The sequence below is a fragment of the Meriones unguiculatus genome, chromosome X, assembly GCF_030254825.1.
Source record: "Meriones unguiculatus strain TT.TT164.6M chromosome X, Bangor_MerUng_6.1, whole genome shotgun sequence".
Taxonomy (NCBI): domain Eukaryota; kingdom Metazoa; phylum Chordata; class Mammalia; order Rodentia; family Muridae; genus Meriones; species Meriones unguiculatus.
Window position 1 is genome coordinate 138,039,332 of NC_083369.1, and position 21,279 is coordinate 138,060,610.

The 21,279-nt window shown below is 40.1% G+C and overlaps 1 protein-coding gene and 1 pseudogene across 8 annotated transcripts in view; both read left to right on the forward strand.

Moving 5' to 3' along the window:
• Nucleotides 1–21,279, forward strand: part of Reps2 (RALBP1 associated Eps domain containing 2) — a 262,097-nt gene that overhangs the window by 68,578 nt on the left and 172,240 nt on the right. For 7 of the 8 annotated variants that reach the window (XM_060375349.1, XM_060375348.1, XM_060375347.1 and 4 more), the window contains exon 2: nucleotides 14,554–14,677. In XM_060375349.1, coding sequence (XP_060231332.1) covers nucleotides 14,554–14,677 — 124 coding nt within the window. Of the gene's footprint in view, nucleotides 1–14,317; nucleotides 14,426–14,553; nucleotides 14,678–21,279 lie in introns of those variants that run through there. The other variant, XM_060375355.1, reaches the window with a different exon arrangement.
• On the forward strand, nucleotides 5,094–5,538 carry LOC132650059 (ubiquitin-ribosomal protein eS31 fusion protein-like; annotated as a pseudogene).

Genomic DNA, 21,279 nt, shown 5'->3' on the forward strand with positions numbered 1-21,279 from the left:
TTGTAGAAGCATAAGTGAGCGCACCTGAGATCAGTGGCGTTTGGCCCAGATCAGTATAGTTGCCCAGCTGAACTCACACCAAATTAACGTGCCCCGGAATTTTGAGCTGAAGAGGTATTGCTTTAAGTCACTTAAAATTAGGGGTGATCTGTTATCCAGAGGTTGATAATTGATGTAGCCAGGTTTGGAAACTCTTAGATGATCAAGACTCTCTTTTAACCTATTTTTCTGTCACTCCCAATATTCTTACTAACAGCATCTAGAAATAATTGTGGCTAATTAAGGCGAAAAGGAACTATTAGCAGGATTTGCAGTAGTTCCACTTTTTTCTAGGAAAGCTTCAGAGAAGGTTTGAAAGACGCACATGGAGAGGGCAGTAGGGCAGAATACAGCCTCATCTCAGTGTAGAATTGGCCCAGCAAGGGTGCTGGTGTTCTAGATACTGAATATTGGATGCCTGCCCCCGCTACAACAGGAACATTGCCTTTATTATAAGCACAGGTGTTGGACTGTCCTTGGAGCTTACTGTTGCACTCATCCAGGCTTTATACTTTGCATCAAGGATTAAAATGGCCCTAGAGGTGTTATCTGGCCAAGGTTAGTCCTGTGCCCAGGCCTTGACTTTGCTTTTGTCATAGTATTTTGGTGTATCAATGAGACAAATAATATATGGATTTAATGGCCACATTACAACAGCTAATCTCTCAGTCAATATCCAAGTCAATTCCATAATCAAATCCCCTGTGTCACAACTATTTCAATACTTTGGGACTTGGCTTTGCTCTCATCTGTTCCTTAGGTGACACTTTCCTGGTGACCAACTCCATAAGGTTAGCTCTCCTGTCACTGAGCTACACTTAAATACCTGTGGCTATATCATGATGATAGAGAGGACTGGAGTGTGCTGCTTGTCATGAAACCCTGCTGTTGGTTAGAACGATCCTAAATATGGAAGAAGGGTCCTTCTCCAGATTTAGTGCCCTGGAGTAGGTAGCTTTTATTGCCACTCAAGGGGAGATGGTGCTAGGATGTCTGGAATTTGGGAGGTGTGTTTGTTATTTTATCAACTGGATAAGGTCTTCATTGGGAACTTGACAAAGAAGCCAAAATAATTGAAATCAGATTGCTTAGCTCATCCAAGGTTGATATTTCAGGAACAAGTTTAGTTCCATGCCAGAAGCCTTTAGTCTATTTGGATTTGGGCTCAAGAGTAGCTCTCCTGGAAGACCATGTCTGATTGCATGCGGGTTGATACCCCAGGTCCCGCCTCTGAGAAAAAGGTATCAGATGGGTCTGATGCTCTTTGGGCGGATGACACCTAAATGAACATCGGTACAAAGTCCCAATTTATTTCTAATATCAGAGATCAGACCTCTACTCTTGCCTGATGCGTCTAAAACAATAAGGGGGAACTGTAGAGAGCTGCGTAATGCTGCACCTTAAAGATGGAGCTGGTTTCCGCCTTCCACCTTCCCGATGGTGAGTGCTCTCTGTCACAAACAACTCCACATTTGGCTAAGGCTGAGGATCTGGCTTGCTTCCCTGTATGTGGGCCTATCTGCATTGCCCATGAGGCACGCTGGGGTTGGCTACCCAGAGGCTATTTAAGCTGTGGGCTGGCTTTCCCCAGGGTCAGATGATTGTTCAAGGTTCCTGAATAAACTGCATTGAAAAAAAAAAAAAAAAAAGAGTAGCTCTCCTGTGTGATCAAGACTGCACTTACATGTATTCATTTCCTCAGCATGCCAAAGATCTTTGTATAATACTCATGATTGGTGTCCTGGAACTCAGTATGTAGGCCAGGCTGGGCTTGATCTCAGAGGTCAGCCTGCCTCTGCCTCCAGTGCTGGAATTAAAGGTATGCATCACTCTGCCTGGATTTTCTTTTCTTTTGTCCTTTTTAATCTTTGAAATGGAGTCTTATCTAAAGTTCAAGCTGGCCTGGATTTTACTATTGTAGCCCAAGCTGCCCTCCAAATTTATGGTGATCTTCCTGTCTTAGCTTCCTGAGTGCTGTGATTAAAGTCATGCACCATAAGGCAGGCTTTTCCTTTTGAAAGCAATAAAACTGTCAGAAAACGAACAGCCTGCAAAGCTAATCGGTTGTCTTTAGAGTCAAGTTTGAGTTGCCAGAAGCAGCAGAAGCTTTACACGATTCTGGCAGTTCATTTGTGTTCACCTGGATCTCTGTGCTTTCACCTGCACAGAACTTCTGTGATATGCAGAGCTCTGAAACTTGGGCCAGAATCCTCAAAGTAATTTTCTCCTGTAATCTACATTAAATTGCATTTTAATTCAGTTCTACTGTCAAAACTGCTTGTGGGTATGTGTTGTGATTTTTTTTTTTTTCATTTCATTTCATCAGTTCCTGGTATTTAGGCCAGCGCCTGGCATAGTTTGTCTTTGGTAAATTTTATTTATTACTGTGGAGGCTGCTCTTCTTTTCTCCTAAATTGATGAAGAGGGTTCTTTGTGACTTGGTAGTTCACTTCACCAGCCACCTGCCCCTATGTTGACCTTTGTGTGGTTGGATCCCTCTTTCTTCCCAGATTTTTGCTAGCTCTGAGGAACCCTTGAATCTGTGGTGATAAGTACCCACATGATTGCAGCCATCTAGGCAGCTTGGAAAGCCATGGCATTGGTTTGTCAAAGATGTCCTAGTTGAAAAAATTCACAAGAGACCAACACCACCAATGCTATCCTCACATAACTCTGCATTTTTCTCATATTTAGATGCATAATAAAAAATTCCATAGAGCCAATCATGGTAACCTATATCTGTACTCCCAGAACCTGAGAGGGAGGCGAAAGCAGGAGAATAAGAAATTCAAGCCTAGCCTCATAAATGGCTACATGATACTATGTTACTTTGCCTCAAAGCCTGTATTGGATAAGTGTCTGATGTCCACCATAGCTGTCACTTTGGTAGCTTCCTTTCTTTGTATAAAGGGATCTTTGCTGTCCATGCTCAGTTTTGCAGTCTGTGAGCTGTGCAGGTTCTCTTCCTCCTTCCCAGACTCCCTACCTAGTACTTCCTGAAGTAGCTAGTGTCTTGCTCTGGAGAGTAGTCACTGCAGTGAGATCTGTACAGAAAAGGGAGCCTGTCTTCTTACTTTGAAGAACTTATCATATTAACCAAGCTGCTGCTGGATAGCAGCGAATAGCAGATACTCACCTTCAGAGCTTGAACCACCTGCTGACCTCAGACACATGGGCATCAAACTGTAGTATCATTCTCGGTTGATGAACTCTGCTCTTAGCTCCTGAAGGTGAGGGTGGTTCACCTCACTGCCGAGCTGGACCTCATGCAGCCTTGACTTTTAAGCTTGATAATATATGGTCTTCTAGCTCTGTGTCCTGTGAGGTCTCTCTCTTAACCACAGGGCTGTGATAGGTTAAATTCGGGCGATCTGACTTGTTATTTTCCTTTTCTTTTACATCCCTCCAGGGTAGCTCAGTTTTAAACAAAAGGTCCTCTCTCAAGATTGCACCTGGCCACATTGCTTTCCAAATCATATGGAGTATAAGATGGGATCATCTCTCCATTACTGACCTATCTGCTGGAAGACCCAGTCTCATCAAAACCCACAACTGGACTTGAGGCTTGTGGTACTGCCAGTTTCTTTTCACCAAGGCCACCTCCACCTGGCTTACTTGTGGATGAGGCTTCTGATTTCCATCTCCCCCCCCACACACACACACTTGGGTGCCATGTGATTGGATCTGTGTTCTACCTGGCTTTTGGGGGTTACACTATTTGTAATTTTTTAGCTTTTCCATCTGTGTAGCTAAGGATGACCTTAAACTCTTGATCCTCCTGTCTATACCTCCTAATTTCTGGGATTATAGGTATATACCACCTTTTGGCCTGCTTCCGGCTTTTGCACTTTTCAGTTGGTCTATCGCTGCCTTTGCAAGTTTCTGCAGCTCTTCTTTTTAAATTTTCTTTTCATACAGAGTTTATATTTTATCTCTAGTCTATGATCAGTCAATATCTGGGTCCTTTAGACTTTGGAAAATTTGTAAATCAATTCAGAATTTACTAAAGACCTTAGTGGGTAAGACCTGAAACTCTGGCTTGGCATGGTAGCACAAGCTTTTAATTCCAGCATTTGAGAGAGAGGTAAAGGCAGGCAGATCTCTGTGAGTTTGAGGCCATACTTGTCTACATAGTGAGTTCCAGGACAGTACAGGGCCATGGAGAGAGATTCTGACTCAACAGACAGACATACAAACACATAGAAACCTAAAATGAGACCCTCTCTCAACACATACCCCCCCCCACTAACTGACCAAACAACCAATCAAAATCACCGGGAACTCTAAAACTGCTGGAAGCAAACATTTTAAGATAGAGGTTGAGACATGGGTTTTCTGAAAAGTACTTCAGTACCTCAGGATATAAAACCAAGAGTTGACATTAAATTAAAAAGCTTCTGCAGAGCAAAGGAAACAGTTGGCAGAATGAAGAGACAGCCTATAGAATGGGAGAACAACCTGACAGGAGATTAGTTTCTAGAATGTTATAAGAGCTTCCAAAAAATAAACATGAAACTAACCAAATCATTGAATCAGTAAATGGGCAAATGACTAGCCAGATATCAAAGGAGGAAACACGAGTAGATAATAAATATTTGAAAAAGTGTTCAAATTAAAACATTGAAATTTTGCTGAGTGATGGTAGCACACTCCTTTAATTCCAGGGCTTGGGAAGCAGAGAAAGGTGGATCTTTTTTGAGTTCGAGGTCAGCCTGGTCCAGTGAGGTCCAGGACAGCCAAGGTTACATATATGGAGAAACCCTGTATCAAACAAAACAAAACAACAAAAAGCTAAAAACCAAACTAAACCAAACCAAAACAATAACAAACAACAAACAGAAAAGCACTGAGATTTTATCTCACAGCAGTCAGAATAGGTTATCAAGAAAAGAAATGATAATAAATGCTGGAAAGGATATGGTACTACTGGAGGGAGTGCAAACTTGGCGCCACCCCTGTGGAAGTCAGTGTGGAGGTTTCTTAAAACAAACAAACAAACAAACAAACAAACAAAAAAACAAGAATAATTTCTGATCTGCTTCTGTGATGGAATTTCCACCAAGATGCAGATTTTCATAAAAACCCTCATGGGGAAGACTATAATGTTCAGCACTGAACACTGAGACACTATCGAAAATGTAAAGGCCAAGAATCCAGGATAAGGAATCCATTCCTCCTGATGACCAAGGCTCTTCTTTGATGGCAAGCAGGTGGAAGATGACTGAACTTTGACTACAACTTTCAAAAGGAGTCCACTTTTTCATCCTCTGGTGAGACTTCATGGTAGTGCTGAGAAGAGGGTGAAATCCTACAGCCCTTCCAAGAAGAATGAACAGAAGAGAAAGAAAGCTAAACTGTCTGTGAGGAAGTGTAGAAAATGGCACAGTTAGGTGCCTTTGTTGAGAGTGCCCTGCTGGTGAATGTGGTGGCACTTTAACAGACATTACGATGGCAAGTATTGTCTGACTTAACTGCTTCAACAAACCCGAAGACAAGTAATTGTTATTTTATGAGTCAATAAAAAGGTAGGAACTGAAAAAAAAGTCAAAAATAGGACTTCAAGATATCTCCTTGGGTGGAGGTACCTGCCACTAATCCTGATGACCTGAGGTTAATCCCTTAGATCCACAAGGTAGAAGAAAGAACTAATTGTCCTCTGAATTCCACATGTGTGCCATGGCACATGAGAATGCCACAAACATACTAAAATATATTAAAAAACTAAAAGAGAACTGAAAATGGAACTGCTTTATGACTCGGCCATACATAACTCATGAGTATGCACTCAAAGGAATCTAAGTCAGTGTTTATTGATGCACTATTCAAAATAGCCAAGATATGTAATTAGCCCAAATGTATATTAGTCATCAGCAGGTAAATGAATAAAGAAAATTGGATAGTATATACAATGAAATTTTTCTTAGCCATAAAGAAGAATGACATTATGAGATTTGTAGGATGGAACTAGCAATCACGTTAAGTGACATAAGCCAAACTTAGAAAGACAATACATGTTTTCTCTCATAAGCAGAATCTTAATTTATACAGATACATTTTTTCTCTTTCTCTGTCTCTCTCTCTCACACACACACCTGACTAATGTGTGATAAAACAGAAGCAGGAACTATTTTTGAGGTAGAAGGAGACCAATAAGGTGGAGGGAAGAGGGATGGGAATGGCAGTTGGGTGCAAATAAGAACAAGGTACAATGATAAAGATGTATGAAAATATTATAATCAAAAACCATTATTTTGTATACTAAGTAAAAAACTTAATAAAATATAACTCCTAGTTACATAAATTGCAAAAAAAGAAATTTATTTATTTGATTTGGTTGATAGTCATATAGTTCACTATTCAAAGATGTAAAACTCCATATATAGAGTTTTTCACTATGTCTTGAAGAATTAAAAATGTAGTTAGTGTATGTAGTGAGCCAGACAAAATTAATAGAATGCATGCTTTGGGAAATGGAAAGATGATTTTAAAATGTAAGATTTGGGGACAGAAAGCTATTTCATTGGATAAAAGCACTTACTGCATAAGACTAGTGACCTGAGTTTAATTCCCAGAATCCTCATAAGGGACTGTATGCAGTGCCAAACATTTATATTCCCAGCATTCTTTTTTAAAGTTAATTAATTTATTTATTCACTTAACACCCTGATCTTAGCTCCCTCCCTCCTCTCCTCTGAATCCCACCCTTCCTCCCTCTTTTTCCATCCCTCCTCTTCTATTCCTCAGAAAAAAGGGAGTCCCATCCACCTACTTACCCCAGTTCATCAAGTCAAATCAAGACTGAGCTCACCTTCTTACCCTGAAGCCTGACGAAACAACCCTGCCAGGGGGAGTGATCAAAACACAGGCAACAGAGTCCATGTTAGAGTCAGGCTGGCTCCCCTTACTAAGAGACCCACATGAAGCCTGAGCTGCCCTTCTGCTACATCTATGTAGAGGGCTTAGGTTTAGTCTGTGCATGGTCCTTGGTTGATGCTTCAGTCTCTTTCAAGCCCCTCTGGACCCTGGTTAGTTGGCTCTGTTGGTCTTCTTATGGAGCTCCTGTCACCTCCAGGTCCTTTTATTCTTCCCTCCCCCCTTTTCCACAGGACTCCCTAGGCTTCATCCAATGTTTGGCTGTATCTGTATCTATTTCAGTCCACTCCCAGAATACTTACATTGAGATGGGAGGTTAGAGATTGGAGAATTGGCCAGAAGGTCAGCTAGCCTGGAGTTTCCAGTGCAGAGCAGAAGCAACAAGAGAGACTATGCCTCAGAAACAAGTGGAAGGTGAGAATCAATTCCTGAAAGTTGTTTTCTTACCTTTGCATGCACACACAAATTTAAAAAAATGCAGAACTTAAACTTGAGAGACTTATAGGAGGCTCTAACAGGTATATTGAGAACCACAGTGCAAGGTGGAAGTAGAAAGTACCAAAAAGAAAGCTTTAAACCATCCTTTTAGATTTCACTCATAGTCATAGAATTTTGGGGGAGTTGACAAAGATTATGTCTTCTGAATGCTTTGCTCCAATAGGTGAGATCTGAACCCGAAGGACATCAGACGCCTCCTCCTGGCTAGAAAGTCTTTGATAAGGCAAGCTGTTGTTTTGCTCTGTGTTGACAGTTCAGAGAAAAGGGCCTCTTCATGTTTCTGAGTTAAGTCTGGGCTTGGTGAGTAGGAACTCTTGAAGCTATTGGACACTGTTCTGAGATTGTACATGGACTGGGAATGTTTCTGGTGTGTTTCTATCACATTTCTTGCTGACATGAAGTTTAGCTGTGAGTTTTGCTCTCTGTACTTTACTAAATTTTCAAACCGTGGCTCATAATGTACAAGATAATATACAGTAAACTGTGCTTCTTCTGTGCTCTTGTTTCTAGAGTCAGTTAGCAGCCAATTTTGTAAGCTTCAACTTTCAGAGATGGCTTATCTGTAAACTATGTGTATTCACACCCTGAAATGGCAATTGCTGAGCTCCATGCTTTTGGCATTTTCTCAGTTTATCCTGAGGTAAACTGAGGATCCTGAGTGTTTCCTCGTTCCTTGTTAACTGGTGATGTTTTTACAGAAAATGACAGAATCCACTCTAAGGCAAGCCAAAAAGGGTTAAGAGTTTAAGGTAAATCATGGGATCATTTGGAGAGCTGGAGAAACTGGGTGGGTAGGTTCTGACTTGCTGGAAGCAAAGCCCTGAGCCATACATACTACTCATGCCAAGTAGAAGCCAAGTACTGCTGCCTCCATGACCTGCAGACACCAGGAATCAGACTGATGGTAACCATTTCTTTCCCCACTCTGACAGCACAGGCAATTCTGCAGCTACATCTGCAAAATTAGAAGCGCTGAGCACCGTCCCTTTCCTTCCACGTCTCTCTTCAAAGCATGCTATTTTGGAAATGTGTTACTGATAGAGTCTGGGTAGCCTGCTTATATCTCAACTGCATGGGAATTAGGACATTTTATTTTCAGTTTTTTTTTTTTTTTTTTTGAGACAAGGTTTTTTGGTGTAGCCTTGGATGTCCTGGACTTACTCTATAGAGCAGGCTGGCTTCCAACTCACAGAGATCTGCCTTCCTCTGCCTCCCAGAGTGCTGGGATTAAAGGCATGTGCCACCACCTCCTGGCTGATTGTCAGCTTTTGAGCTGGGAAGTGGCACTTGTAATTTATGAATATTCTTTAAACTGTGTAGGTTGTGCATGTGGAGGCTAGAAGTTGATGTCTATGTGTCTTCTTGTTCAGATGTCTTCTTTGATCACTGTCCAATTTATTTATCGAGGACAGTTCTTCCATGGAACTTGAAGTTCTCTATTTGGCTACCCTAGCTATACATATTGGCTGGGGAAATCCTCTCTCTCTCTGCCCTCTGAGCACTGGCATTACAGGCAGGCCATTTACATGGATAGAAAAGATAAGAAGTCCAGTTCTTAGGCTTGTACATCTAGCACTTTATCCACTGAGATACCTCCCTTCTGACTGAATAGGTTTCACTCACATTTGAATTATGCCATCTACTTGTTCCGGTTGGTTTCTGTAGAAATTAATAGCAATTATAGAAGTCCCTACTTAAAAACTGAAAATTCAAAGCAAATGTATGAATGAATAGGTGAAAACTGGTGGCTGAAGAAGAGGGTGAGTGTATGAATATTCTGCGAATTGAAGTGTTAACACATTAAGTGGCATTCACCTAGTATAGCTGATTAAGTCAAGAAAATACCCTCTCTGCATGCCTATTGAGAGCATATGAAAGGATATAAAATACAGCTGATTGAGGCACTGTGTTGTTATATAGGGGTTGGTACTCCTTTCTGTAAAGGCCTAAACTGTAAACATTTTTGGGATATTTGGATTCAGTGACAAAATCAAAGCCATTATTTAGGTACTGGTATAACAAGGGAGAAAGCAGCATCCAAAAGTATTTATTGACAAATTTCAAAACGTGAAGCTTTTTTTTTTCAGGTTTTTCAGACAGGATCTCATTTAGCACAGACTAACCTTGGACTTCCTTGTGTAGCCCAAGATGATTTTGAGCTTCTGAGCCTTTTGCTTCCATCTCCTGAATGCTGGGATTATAGGCATGCCATCACACATGGTTTTATGTGGCACTGGGGATCTAACCCAGGGCTTTTTCATGCAGACTGCTAACTCTACCAACAAAACTGAATTCTCAGCCAAAACCGCTGCAGAAAAATAATTCATGTCTACTCATAAGAAGAATAGAATTAATGTTTCAGGGATAACATTTTCCTTAACGATATTCTAAGTTAGTATTTGAAATGGTCATCTGTAAAGAGCTTTTTAGCTTGTGTGCTAAATCAGGAAGTGGGCTGGTATTGACTCATGGGCAGTAGTTTTTTTCTCCCCTGATATAATGAACAAAATACAAATTGTAAGCCTCTGCACATGTAGTTGATACTGTCTTTGAATTTGAGACCTTGAATATCTCACTTAACTTTTGACCTGGGAGCTTTATTTCTGTGTAGCTAGGGAAAATTATATTATAGTGTTATTTAATGTACATTATATTTCTATGTCTAAAATACAGAAAAAGATTAATAAGATCTCTGCTGTCTGATATCACATCTAAACCTTGCATATCTGTTGTGTGTGTGTGTTTGTTTTTTTTTTTTCTTTAGTGAGGTGATTTGGTTTTAGCTTACACTACAGTATGACATATTGAGAAACACGATATAAGAGTTCATCTTTTCTTGAGTGGATTACTGAAGTGACTTTAGAAAGTATAAATGGGCTGAGGTATAGCCTGTGAATGTATCCTTCAACTTCTCTTCCATATTTTTGTTGTTGAGTGTGCCAATTGATATCCAATAGGGTATGCTGAAGACAAGAAAGCAGGTCTCTAGAGTAGCAAGGCATCACTGAGATACTCTTCATTGTGAATCTCAGGGGTAAGGTGAGTAATGGTGAACAGTTAGGTTTGGACCAGTACTCTCCTTGTTGAATAAGCAGGAGACGGAGCCAAAACCATACAATGGAGAAAAGAGCATCTTCAACAAATGGTGCTGGTCTAACTGGATATCTACGTGCAGAAACATTCAAATAGATCCATATTTATCACCCTGCACAAAACTAAAGTCTAAATGGATCAAATACCTCAACATAAAACCAGACACATTAAATCTGTTAGAAGAAAAAGTGGGGAAGAACCTTGAACTCATTGGCACAGGAGACAACTTCCTGAAGAGAACACCAACAGCACAGGCTCTAAGAGCAACAATCAATAAATGGGACTTCATGAAAATAAAAAGCTTCTGTAAAGCAAAGGACACTGTCATCAGAACAAAACAACAGCCTATATTTTGGGAAAGGATCTTCACCAACCCTATATCTGACAGAGGGCTAATATCCAGAATATATAAAGAACTGAAGAAGCTAAACACCAACAAATCAAGTAACAGAATTAAAAAATGTGGTACAGAGCTAAACAGAGAATTCTCTATAGAGGAATATTGAATGGCAGAGAAATAATTAAAGAAATACTCAACATCCTTAGCTATCAAGGAAATGCAAATCAAAATAACCCTGAGAATTCAACTTACACCCATCAGAATGGCTAAGATCAAAACCTCAAGTGATAAAACATGCTGGAGAGGATGTGCAGAAAGGGGAACCCTCCTCCATTGCTGGTGGGAATGTAAACTTGTACAACCATTTTGGAAATCAATCTGGCACTTTCTCAGACAATTAGGAATATTAGGATATTGCTCCCTCAATATCTAGCTATACCACTCCTAGGCATAAATCCAAAAGATGCTCAAATATAAAACAAGGACATTTACTCAACCATGTTCATAGCAGCTTTATTCATAATAGCCAGAATCTGGAAACAACCCAGATGTCCCTCAGTTGAGGAATGCATACAGAAATTGTAACCATTGTATACATTTACACAATGGAACACTACTCAGCAATTAAAAACAAGGAAATCATGAAATGTGCAAAATCGTGGGAACGAGAAAAGATCATTCTGAATGAGGCATCCCAGAAGCAGAAAGACACACATGGTATATACTCACTTATAAATGGCTATTAGACATATAATATAGGATAATCATACTAAAATGTATACACCTAAAGAAGATAAACAAGAAAGAAGACCAGGGATAAGATGATCAGTCCTTACCTAAAAAAACAAAGGGGATCAACATTGGAAGAGGGAGAAAACAGGGAACAGGACAGGAGCCTATGACGGAGGACCTCTAAAAGATTCTACCCTGCAGGGTATCAAAGCAGATGCTGAGACTCATAGCCCAACTTTGGGCAGAGTGCAGGGAATCTCATGAAAGAAGGGGGAGATAGAAAAACATGGAGGGGGCAGGAGCTCCACAAGGAGAACAACAGAACCAAAAAATCTGGGCCCAGGGGTCTTTTCTGAGACTGATACTCCAACCAAGGACCATTCGTGGAGATAACCTAGAACCCCTTCACAGATGTAGACCATGGCAACTCAGTGTCCAAGTGGGTACCCTTGTATTGGGAGCAGGGACTGTATCTGACATGAACTGATTGGCCTGCTCTTTGATTACCTCCCCCTCAGGTGAGTGCAGCCTTACCAAGCTGCAGAGGAAGACAATGCAGCCACTCCTGATGAGACCTGATAGGCTAGGGTCAGATGGATGGGTTGGAGGACTACCCCTACCAGTAGACTGAGGGAGGGGCATGGGAGGAGAAGAGGGAGAGACAGTGGAAGTTGGAGGGGATGAGGGAGGGGGCTACAGCTGGGATACAAAGTGAATAATCTATTTAATAAAAAATAAATAAATTTTAAAAAATCTATTATTCTTATAGAAACTCTTGGCTATATGATGTGATATAGCTAAAGCTCATAATTTAGCAGCTACTCATAAATGTAATTACAACACAAGAGAGAACTGTTCTGTTTCTATAGGCTGTGAAAACTAAGCCCGTATACAATTCACTGAGCAGAAAACTGTAGAGCAAACATTCTAAAGTATGAGTTCTAGGGAACAGCCATGATGAAACCACACCATTGACTTTTGCTGGGCACTGGGGAAATGAAGGATGAGATGGGACAGGTGCAATGGAAATGATTAACAGTACCAATAGTGTATCTCCTTCTTTTGCTTCTTCCTTGCCAGGAAGTGAGCTCCTGTGCCTGCCTGATATACCTCTTTACCTAATACATTGTCCATAATGGACTGAGATCACTGAACCTGAGTGAAAGAAATCCTCCCCCACCCCTTAAGTTGTTTGTGTCAGGTATTTTATCACAGCAATAAAAAGTCTAACATAGTGTTGTGGCGTTCCATAATGTTTCAGAGTTAATATCAGTCATTGGGTAACTTTAACAACAAGCCTGGAAGGTACAGAAACAAAGGCACTTTTGACTTCTATGTAGAGGACTCCCAAATGGCTATTAAGAAACAGATTAAATGTCTGGTGTGCCTGGAGTCTTGGTTTACTGCAGGGTAGGGATGGTTGGAAGAGTGTTTTGGATCAGATAATAGGGCCTCAGATACCATACTCAGGACTGAGTTGTACAGGAAGGACAGGAGGAGCCCGGGAAGCACTTTGGAACTGTAAGGGGGCCTGGTTCTAGTAACAAACTGTGGCGGGAACCCTGAGAGTGGTGGATAAAGGCACACAATCTAGAGCAGGACTTGAACTGGTTAATCTGAGAGCAGGGTCTGAACTTACCAGCTACAGAAAAGAGAAGGGAGGGGAGGGACTGAAGAGTTTCTCGGAGAGTTCTTCTAGACCCTCCTACTAAAAACTAAAAATGTTTAGACCATTCTGTAGAGGCTTTTAAAAATACTTGAAAGAGAGAAGCGTATTCAAGCCTTGAAACTATTCTAAAAATTTATTACCTTTCAGCTAGGAAAGAAAGTGTTATTTCAGGCAAACTGGAGCATGTATGGACTACTTACTTGGCACAGTCACTTAATCTTACAGAAAGAGGTAGGAGTGAATCTATTTTAGTGGCCTTCAACCTCTTTCCAGAACCGCCTTCATATTCCTCCCAAATGGCCAGTGAGTTTTTCGGATTTGTCTCCAACATCCAGTTCATGTACATCTGTAAGTTGTAAGGAAGTTTATTTCATCTATTCCTTTTTGCTATCTCCTGCTTTCCACCTGAGCAAACAAACCCTAGGCCGTAAGTTTTCATTCTATACTTGAAATCTGCACAGTATGTGATCTCAGATGGATCCAGCAGAGTATGTTACACGTTCGGAGTAAACTAAAGAAGAGGGGTGAAGGAGCCGGTTTATGAAATACCTCCTGCTAATGAAGTAGCTGGATATATCACTTTCTTCTTTAGATATCATTAAACTATTTCTACTAACACCTTAAAAACTTTTCCATGGAGAATTTAACCAGAAAATGCTTTGAATCCTAACGAACAAACAGAACAAAACAAAGAAAATGAAAACAAAACCTTTCTAAAAGCAGCCTGTCTTTTGGATTGAGAAATCCCAGGCTGATGAGGGCCGCTCCACAGGTAAATTTCAAAGGTTTATAATTACTTTTCTCTTCAGCTAGGGTTGAATCTAGGTCCTTGTGCATGATAGGTAAGTGTGTTGCCACTGAGTTTCCTCCCCAGCTCTTGACTAATTCATAGTCAACTTTGGTAAGCTAGGATAATGCATAAGTGGTGGTAATGACTAATCTGTTCTCTCTTCACTCCAATGACTTTCTAGACTTCGTACTTTAGAATCTACCCCCTGAAAAGTCACCCCTTTTCTTTTATAAGAAGAATAACAGCCATCATTTGTCATCTTTATTTTTGTCTTCAGAGGAGGAGGAATAATCAGTTCTGAAACATTGTTGAGTAGGTAGGAATTAATGATCTGAATAAAAACTCTCTCTATGAACTAGAGGGGGAACAAAAGCTCAACCGTTGCTTACATGTAGGTTCCCAAGGGACATTTTGGTTAATTATACTGTGAAATTCTTGAGGTTTCATCATAGTTTTGCTCCATTTTTCCTGTTAGGAAATGGGGTTTTCAGCATCATTTTTTTTTCTTGTCTGTTTCAGATCACAGAACTGTGTGGGGCAAAGCGGGTTGGTTATTTTGGTCCTACACAGTTTTATGTTGCCCTGAAATTGATTGCTGCAGCACAGTCCGGCCTCCCTGTGCGAACAGAGAGTATTAAATGTGGTGAGTAGCTCACTTTATGTTTTTTATTGTCCACAACAGGCTTCTGCTTTGTGTGAATTCTTGTCACTGGTTTGACAGCCTGTTCTATAAGCTTTTGTAGAATTTCTCTTTGGTTCCTCTATCCTCTTTGTTAAATAAAACAACAACAACAATAATAAAAACCTAATCAGGTAGCTTTAGTTTCTGTTTTTCTTTTTCATATGGGGGAAAAATTCATAGAGTGACCAGGGATTAGACCCTGTTAACTGTCAGTTAAGACAGATTTTGTTCTTTAGCAAGGTGAGATTGGGACAGGGATTCTCTAGCCAGTGACAAAATAATACCATTCCATTTAATTTTCTGCTTGAGGTACCAGTAATATCATTTAAGGCTCTGTTAGGGATCAGGATGGAATAATGAAGAATGTGGACCTGGCTGTCCTTTTTCTCTCTCCCATTCCTATTTGTTAATCTTTTAATTCTGTGCTCCTGAATTAACTGTTCTGATGACTTTGGGCTTACCAAGATTTTGGCAGTATGAATTTATCTTCTTTAGAGTTATCTTCTGCATTTTTGTTCTTTCCCATGCTAGGATGGAACTCAGGGCACCTTGTTAATGTTAGACAAGGGTTCTACCACTGAGCTATATCTCTTTCCACCTTCTTGGAGTTCTGAATATCCGGATGGCCACACATTTTAATCACACTAAACTAAATCGATCACAATTCAGATTCCCTGGAAGTTCCTGAGGAAATTTTGCAGAAGTCCTTCTGGTCTGCTTGTCACTTTTGTCAGTTCCCTTGAGATTCACCTGGGGGGGGGGTGTGTTTAAATACAAAGTGAAAATATGGGAAATTCATATTTAGTTACCCTGGGATCCATCCAGAGAAGTAGGACTTTTGAGAGCCCTGCTGGTGATTCTTACATGTTACCAAGGTTGAGAATAAAATTCTCATGAAAGTTATGTGAAACATTCCCAAGAACTTTGCTTACAGTATGAATATATATATATATTATGATATTGGCACACAGGGCACATCATTTAGGGGAACACTTAGTTTAGTAGTATTACTGTTTAAATGCTAAATATGCATTTATGAGACCCTTCTGGTGAAGGCTTCCCTAATATTGGTACTAAGCATTTGTAGTCTCATCTTGGTTGCAAATGGAGTTAAATCGATAACCGAATATTTTACCAGGTGAATGGGAGTGCAAGTTATGGAACACAGAGTATTCCTGCTGTCTTTACTTTCTGGATACTGAACTTGAGCATGTGTGGGGTCTAAGGGTGAGTTAGACAGGATGTAGAGTAGGATTCTTAACCTTTTTCTGAGTGCCACAGCCCATTTTGGCAAATTGAATTGTTCTTGGGCTTATCTATTTATTTTTATTTGAGGGGCCTGAAATCAAACCTAGGGCCTTGGGCATACTAAGCATATGCCTTTCTAAGCATAACTCCATTCCAGCCCAGCACAATATTTCAAATGTGTACAAAGAAATAAGATTATAAAGGAAAGCAATTAGCATGTCTATAGAAATATACATACTTTTAAATTAAATACATTAAATAAAAGCTCCCACAGTGGTTGAAATAGCTTCCATACCTGCAGAGCAATAATGAACATGTATAATAAATACATCAAGCTGTTTACAACTGAATGACATTTAAAAAAAAAACCCTGGAAATTTTAAGTATTATAATGATGCCATAGGGCTTGACTGCTTCTATGCTTAATGGAAAGAAGGCTTTTAACTTCAGTTAGGGTAGGAGCAATAAAGCTGTGAGTTTTTCTACTCTTATCCAGGTAACAGCCCCCTTGATTTCTTTTCTATAGTCCCCTTGGGATAGCTGAGCTCACGAGTGCAATGCTGTGATTCCTGTTGTCTTCAGGACTGTGTTTCTCCAAAATGGCTCATGCTCTGTTGATAGTCTGGCACAGTATTCAGTGGAAGGAGAGATAAATAGTAGGAAAGATGAATATAAATGATTTATAGCATGAATGTGTTTAATTCAAAGAGTTTTCCCCATATCATTAGGGATCCTTTTAGCAAACTTTTAATGAGTTATGATTTGGGGTAAACTATTTCACTGTTGTTTTTGAAGGTGGTTTTCACTCTGTAGGCCAGACTGGCTTTGAACTCATGAACTGCTTCAGTCTCCCAAATAACACCTGGCTTAAAATTCTTGGCAAAGTAAAAATGTGGCAACTTTATGTCTGTCCTTGGTGAGATATTTACTGTCCTGTAAAATCACAAAAATTTGTGAGCCATTTTATAACTCCAAACCTATCACTGCAAAGATCCTTTGGCAAACCATTTTCCTCCTGTGGTTCCTCACTGGAAAATGGCCATTCTCAACCCAGGGAACTTTATACCTTCAGGAGATATTAGTCAATGTATGCCAACATTTTTTTGTTGTTGTTGTTTATCATAACAGTGGAGAGGATGCTACAGTCATCTAGTGAGTAGAGGCTGGGGATGGACTAAATGTCCTGCACTGTATGGAACAGGGTACCTTCCCCTACAGCAAAAAAAACTATACAGTCTAATATGCAAGGAAGTACCCACTTTGAGAAAGTTGCCTGTAAGATGAGCCTTTTTAGGCTCGGTGGGGTTTCTAATCCTGCCACCTCCAAAGTCTTTAGATCTTGAGTGAGGTGGAAAGCCTTTGGAGCAGTGACTTTTGTTTCAGTGGGGTTCCCCCCCTCTTCAAACAAGAATTATTGTATCCAAGAAAAACAGAAGCAAACTGAGAGGGTTGGGAGAGGGTTAGTCTCTGTGTTCTGCTTATTTGGCAAACTTTCTTTCTCTTTGAAGACTAGAAGAGCAATCTTTTGTGTGGGAGAAGCAGTTTGGTGCTTCATAGAGAAGACAACTCATTAGGGTGCCTGAGATAAGATGGCTAGGGGTGGAGTGAGAATCCTAGGGGGTAAGGATGTAGTCAAGTGAGCCTGGTGTGTGTATAATTCCTTCACTAGGCAGAGACAGACCTTTGATTGCTAAACATTGTGTTGGGATTTCCCATTAAGCTAAAGTCAGTTTAGCCCTTTTGTCTAATACTCATCTCAGTTCTTATCCTTTTAAAAACTCCGTGACTCTTTTAGCAGTTTCTTTCATATGTTCTTCCCTTCTCAGCTTTCCGATGGGGATCTTGAGCTGCTCTGGACAAATTCCCCTCTGCATAGTGATCCCCTACTGTATGCCTGACCAATGTGTTTTCTAAGCATTTCACATTTCCACACGTACCTGTGGCCTCAGCCCTTTTGTTGCTTCCTCCCTGCTCAAGGTCGTCTTCAACCTTATGAGCAGTACTTTTCACTTTTATTTATTTATGCTTGTTATAGGATTCTTTGGTAGAATATTTGGTATTTAAAAAATAAACAAAATTTCATTTAGTGTGTGTGTGTGTGTGTGTGTGTGTGCTTGTGCATACATACCACACTATGTGTGTAGATGTCAGAGGACAACTTTGAAAAGTTTGTTATTTCTTTCTCCATGGGTCCCAGGGATAAAATTCAGGTTGTCAGGCTTGGTGACAAGCATCTTTGCACACTGAGCCATCTTGCCGGCCTATCTTTGATTCTTTTATTTCGTAAAAGTTCTGGAGCTTACACACTGACAGTGGGGAAAAGGAGTGAGGGGACTGGAAAAGAACTTGAAAGAAAACTTTGTGTTTTAATTTATGTATTTGTTCTTCCTCCTCATCCTGTTTCTGACACATACACACATACATGTGAGTCAGAACTCTTCAAATGCTGTACTTTACTCATCTGTATAAAGTATAACTGCATCCAAAATATTTTCGTATTTTATTTTATACATATTTATATAATATCTTTCATATTGTTTGAGACAAACTCACTTACTTGCTGGCATTTAACATTATAATTGTTCCTAGTAAGATACAGATTTCTGGGCATAGTGACCCACCTTTCCTTGTGGCTTATCCATTCCAGTATGGTGGCCAATAGCCATGCACGTCTCCTGAATACTTAAAGTGTGACAAGTATTGAGGTATTTCATTGATTGATGTTTATATTTTGGCTGTGGTGGGAATCATACCTAGGGACTTGAGCATACTAGGCAAAGTGCTCATGCCCTTGTCCTATGTCAACATCCTTCATCATTTTATGCTATATGTTGAAATAATGATACGGGGTTACAATAGTTAAAATCAACTTAACCTCTTAAGATTTCATCTGAAATTAAACATTCTTGTTACAAAATTTGTAGGGCACACAATTTCCCATTTAATGTGTGGAATTTAGCAGTGCTGAGTTTATTCATTTTGTTGTACATGCAGTTTCCCGAAATTTCCCACATCACTTTGTAAAATGGAAAGTCTGATTAAATAACTACCCATTCCCCCATCATTCTTTATTTCTGGAAACACTCTGCAGCTTTCTCCTTGTATGTATTTTACTAATCTTGTTGTAAGTGGGATCATAAGAGTAGTTGTTTTCTGTGACCAACTTATTTCACTTTGATTTTGTTTTCTTTTTTCTTTTTCTTTTTCTTTTTTTTTTGTGGTCTCCCTGTCCTCTCCTCTCTTTCTCTCTCTCTGTGTTGCATGTACATGTCTGTGTGTGCACACCTATACACATGCAACTGGGGGTCCATGCTATTTGTCATGCTGTATTGCTATCCACTTTATTGATTTGAGACAGGGTGTCTTATTGAACTGGAGAGTGCTTGCTCTTTGAGCTGCACTGGCTGGCCAGCCGTCTATTGTGATACCCTTCTTTCCTTCCACAGTGCTGGAATTACACGCACACACAGCACACCCAGGTTTTTATATAGGTTCTGGGGGTTGGAAATGATTTTGGAGAAGTACCATAGCCAAAGTGGGGGGGAATGTGTGAAGTCACAGTATCCTTCAGGGTATCTGGGAATCTTGAAACAGCTGTTAACATTTGTAATGCAACACTTGTATTCAATTGTTCTCTGGACCGAATGCATTGGCCAGGGAGCTTACAAATACCAAGCATCTTTTTGCTTTTGTTCCTGAAGAAATATTTGAGGTCGAGTTATCTTTTCATGGTTTGTCCAAGGTAAAAAGTATTACTGTTGTCCTATGTTTTATGTCCATTTTGCAGACTGAGCTGAAAGATACAACTCTCTGTGGAGAGAGTCACAGGATTGGCTTGTTTGTGATTCATTAAGACTCTGGATTTTTTTTTTTAACCTTTTTTGCTCTGGTCCTCATGCTTGCAGAGAAAGTGCCCTTACCCACTGAACAATCTCCCTAGCTTCCTCACTTAAAATTTCTTCTAGGGGTCTGGAGAGATGACTCAGTAGTTAAGAACATTTGGTCCTTGTAATTTTTTTTCCATGTGTTAATTTAATTCAGATTGGGGGATTAATTCTAAGAAGCTGCTACAAAAAGATCCTCTGTGATCACTTGGCACACATCATTGTATAGTAGGTGCTTTGCTGAGTAAGTCTATAAAGATTCACTATCAAGTTCAGTGTACAGATGACAAAAAAATATTCAGACCAAAGACTTACAGTTTTCCCTTTTTAATAAGTCGTAGCAGCTTCAGGGAGAATGATACTGTCGAGAGTTGCCAAGGATAAGATATATGGTTATCATTCTGCTAAGTGAGAATTGTTTCAAATCACAGGACTGAAGAAAGTACAGGAAAAATTCAGCTGTATTTTGTCTTTCACTGTTTGGTGGCCATCTGGAGGCGAAAGTCTGTTTCCTAGGCAAATGATTTTGGAGAAGTGCCATAGCCAAAGTGGGGGAATGTGTGAAGTGACAGTATCCTTAAGGGTATCTGGAAATCCTGGAACAGCTGTTGATATTTGTAATGCAACACTTGTATTCCATTGGTCTCTGGACAGAATGCATTGGCCAGGGAACTTATAAATACCAAGCATCTTGATTTTTTCTTGAAGAAATACTTGAAGTAGACATAAACTCTCATGGGCAGACCAGAGTAGAAAGCGCTTTGTATGCTTTTGTCCTATATTTCTACACCCAACTGAAAGAGATATTTCTGTGAACAGAGCCACAGGACCGGTTTCTGCGTGACTCAACCCAGACTCTGGAGTTTCTTTAACCTTTTTCCTTTTGAAATCTATTTCCGCCTTCAGTGCTGGAGAGATGCCCATGGTTGGGAATTCAAACGTTAAGAATGGTGACCATCTTTCTTTAAGTTTTCAGATTTATCTATTCATGGCTCTTGGGTCCTCAGCTGATTGATTGAGCACACAGGGCTTTATCATGATTGCCCACCTCTTTGAATCAAATGTGGACATAGCAACTAAAAATAAACATGTGGCTATTAGAGAAGCAGGGGCCTTCTTTGTCTGGGATGTAGCATACTTGCTGCTGCTAAGATGTTTCCTGGCTTTAGCACAGCATCCATCATTGGAAGCACAGCTGTGTTTTTGGAGTGGAGGGATGACAGAAGTGCATAGGCATACTGGGAATTAGCCTGAACAATGGCTACAGATGCAAATCATTATGCCTAATCCACTACATTATTCTTATTTGTGTGGATCTCTGTGTCATGTGCTTGTGTGTGACTTGCTGTGCTGAGAACTACAAGCATGCCAAAGAATCATTTTCATTTTCAGAATAGTTTTGTCAGATTTTGAAAGATAAGTAAATATTGC